The 3,895-nt window shown below is 31.2% G+C and overlaps 1 protein-coding gene across 1 annotated transcript in view; it reads left to right on the top strand.

Moving 5' to 3' along the window:
* The window catches only part of LOTGIDRAFT_176277 (hypothetical protein), a gene marked incomplete at both ends in the record, with an annotated part of 9,516 nt that extends 5,665 nt beyond the window's left edge, over positions 1-3,851 (top strand). The window contains 4 exons of the mRNA XM_009068138.1: positions 1,188-1,460; positions 2,092-2,198; positions 2,701-2,844; positions 3,738-3,851. Of these exons, the coding sequence (XP_009066386.1) occupies positions 1,188-1,460; positions 2,092-2,198; positions 2,701-2,844; positions 3,738-3,851 (638 nt within the window). The remainder of the gene's footprint in view (positions 1-1,187; positions 1,461-2,091; positions 2,199-2,700; positions 2,845-3,737) is intronic.
* Between the last annotated feature and the right edge of the window lie 44 nt (positions 3,852-3,895).

The following is a 3,895-nucleotide window of genomic DNA, read 5'->3' as shown; positions in this document are numbered from 1 at the left end:
ACAACCAGGTATAGTAATATAGTGTTTTATTACAACCAGGTATAGTAATATAGTGTTTTATTACAACCAGGTATAGTCATATAGTGTTTTATTACAACAAGGTATAGTAATATAGTGTTTTATTACAACCAGGTATAGTAATATAGTGTTTTATTACAACCAGGTATAGTAAGATAGTGTTTTATTAAAACCAGGTATAGTCATATAGAGTTTTATTACAACCAGGTATAGTCATATACAACCAGGTATATTAATATAGTGTTTTATTACAACCAGGTATAGTGATATAGTGTTTTATTACAACCAGGTATAGTAATATAGTGTTTTATTACAACCAGGTATAGTAATATAGTGTTTTATTACAACCAGGTATAGTAATATAGTGTTTTAATACAACCAGGTATAGTAATATAGTGTTTTATTACAACCAGGTATAGTCATATAGTGTTTTATTACAACCAGGTGTAGTCATATAGTGTTTTATTACAACCAGGTATAGTAAGATAGTGTTTTATTAAAACCAGGTATAGTCATATAGAGTTTTATTACAACCAGGTATAGTCATATACAACCAGGTATATTAATATAGTGTTTTATTACAACCAGGTATAGTGATATAGTGTTTTATTACAACCAGGTATAGTAATATAGTGTTTTATTACAACCAGGTATAGTAATATAGTGTTTTATTACAACCAGGTATAGTAATATAGTGTTTTAATACAACCAGGTATAGTAATATAGTGTTTTATTACAACCAGGTATAGTCATATAGTGTTTTATTACAACCAGGTGTAGTCATATAGTGTTTTATTACAACCAGGTATAGTAATATAGTGTTTTATTACAACCAGGTATAGTAATATAGTGTTTTATTGCAACCAGGTATAGTAATATAGTGTTTTATTGCAACCAGGTATAGTGATATAGTGTTAAAGCATACATTGCGATTAGTGATGTCATCAAACACTTACTTTTTGTGGAATTGCTGAAACCACAGACATCTGATTGATGCAAATTGATGCTATTATTGTCTGCGATTTTTAAAAAACCTCTTTAGAATCCTTTTAATATGATGAACATCCAATCTTACCCTCAAGTATATTCCTGAAGTATATTGTTACTTGTAATCTTTCTTCATGTCTCCCCTTAAATGATTAATATTAATATTATGTTTGTTATTTTAGGTGTTATAGTAGATTTAAAACAGTTTATTACCTCCAACTGTCTGGGGTTTGTATTGGCTGGATTGAGTAGTCATGTGACCAGTGTACGTCAAGCCTGTTATCTTATATTAAAACAATATTATGACCGACTGTCTACAGCTACATTCCCCGAGGTTGAAGAAATAAAGTATCTGTTAGAGTTATTACGAGGAAGTATTGAAACTCCCAGTATGAAACTCTGTACTGTTATTACTGTGTTTTTATCCAAGATGGCCAAACTTCTTCTTAGTCCTGGTAAGATTTCAGATTTATTTATACTTACCGGTAGTATCTTTTATTTTAAGAGATTGTAAAGAGTTTCTCTAAAAAAAATTTTATGTGTATCAGAAACACTGATAGCATCAATTTACAATTTTCAATCAGACGTCTGTGGTTCTTGTTAAAGAGATTGTAAAGAGGATTTCTAAATTTTGTATGTGTATCAGAGACACTGATAGCATCAATTTACATCATTCCAATCAGACGTCTGAGGTTTCATCAACCACTTTGCTTTGGTGGACTTGTTAGAAACACGGACGTCTATTTGAAAATTAGTATCATCGTCCCTGATACACATAAAAAGTTTAGAAAATCTCTTAACTATCTCTTTAGGTCAAAGGTACACAAATGTATTTTTTTTTCCACAATGGCAGGAAATTTGCAGGTGTGCCCATTCCTGATGATGAGGATTTCATACATCTGCATCAAATAATTAGGTTAGATATTTTCAGCCTATTATTGGTAGATCTATTCGCTTGTCTGCCGATGTCTGGCGTATTTGGTCAATTGAAATTTTTAAACCAATTGGATGTGATGTTCAAAATGGCTGGTCAGTTAAACAAAATGTCTGTTTTTTTAACTACTATAGCAACTTTATTTGTTTCAGAAAATCACATGTATAAAAGTTTAACGACATTTTTAATGTCAAAACCAACATTAGAGTTTGACAGAATTCCTGGTTTTTACAGATTCTTTAATAGTTCTGAATTAGACGTAAGTTTCAACTTTGATTTAGTCTAGAGACTTGTATCTTAACGAGCTTTGTCTTACTCTGCACCGTTAGTCGTGTTTGTTATGTTGAGCAGCTATGAAGGGTTTTCTTACTCTTCTAGACTCCTGATACCACTTTTCATGATGAAATACTTACTTACTCATGATTGATACAGTATTGAAAGGCCAGGCAGGGTATTCTTACTCTTCTAAACACCTGATATCACTTTTTACTATGAAATACTCACTCATGATTCATGTACTTCCTCATGTGAAAAATCCATTAGCAGTTAACTATTTATTCTATTTCGTGATTTTCTCTTAGGTTTTCCTGTAATGTTTTCCCTGCTAGAAACTATAGCCTGACTGAATAGAACGACTTTCATTATGATGGTCTACATTTTTATACAAGACTAAAAATACCCTCCAAATATTTCACAATTACCTCCGTGCTTTAATTAATGTTGCTATGTATTACTATATAATATATTATATTATATTACAGCATCATCAAGAACGTCAGTGGATGTTAAATATGATATTAGACGGGTTACGAACCTATGATGATTTTAGAATCTATGAAACATTATACAGTTTTAAATTATTACAATCTTATTACCAGAGTTTACTCAGTGATCTTCATAGTCAGGTTTTTATATTTTCATTCTTTTAACTTTTACTTCAAAAACTTTACTTTAATGTTCCAGTCATCTGATTGGTCTATACGCCTACCTTAAACATTGATTTTAGGTTTATCATCCAATCAAATCACTGTATTTCTTTAACCTAAGTTATTCTAGTGTAGCTGTATTGGGTCATCTGTCAACCAATCAAGCTATTGTTTTCCTATACCGTCCGTCCGTCCACATTTCTTGTATGCACGATAGAGGCTACAGCTTTTATCTGATCTTGATGAAACTTTGTATGCATGTATGTATTAATGAGATCTCGGTCAAGCTCGAAATTGGTAATAATCGGATGAAGCGTTTAAGAGTTATTGCCCTTGACTTAGTATAAATGTGTTAAATTTGCCTTGTATGCCCGATGACGGCTACAAATTTGATCCCATCTTGATGAAACTTAGTATGCATGTCTATATTGATGAGATCTCGGTCAGGTTTGAAATTGTAATTATTGGATCATCTATTTCAGGGTTGTTGCCCTTGACTTAGTAAAAAAACACTTCAAATTTGGCTTGTAGGCTTTCTATAGACTACAGTTTTTATCAGATCTTGATGAAACTTGAAAATATATTGATGAGATCTCGGTCAAGTTTGAATTTGGTCTTAATTGGATGGAATTTTTTAGAGTTATTGCCCTTGAATTAATTCAGTGCATCTAATTTGGCTTGTAGTCTTTTAGAGACTATATTTTTTATACGATCTTGATGAAACTTGGTATGAGGTCTCAGTAAATCTTGAAATTATTAACAATCGGTTGATTGGTTTCACATTAAACCACTACAGATTTTGTTATCATTTCTGACAACTGGTAATGGGCGTATGTTACCTTGCCTTGCAAGCTATCTTTAATATATTTCAGACTATAATATTAAAGATTATTAACTCGGTGTGTATAGATATAGAAACTATCACTGTATTATATGAGAAACATGGTATATTAACCTGGTTTCTAGGTGTTATTCTACAACTGTAAGTAATATTAAATCATTAAAGATTGGTTCCCATATTTTCATATGG

Source organism: Lottia gigantea (assembly GCF_000327385.1).
Source record: "Lottia gigantea unplaced genomic scaffold LOTGIsca_896, whole genome shotgun sequence".
NCBI classification, from domain to species: Eukaryota; Metazoa; Mollusca; class Gastropoda; family Lottiidae; genus Lottia; species Lottia gigantea.
This window is presented reverse-complemented; position numbering and strand designations above follow the sequence as displayed.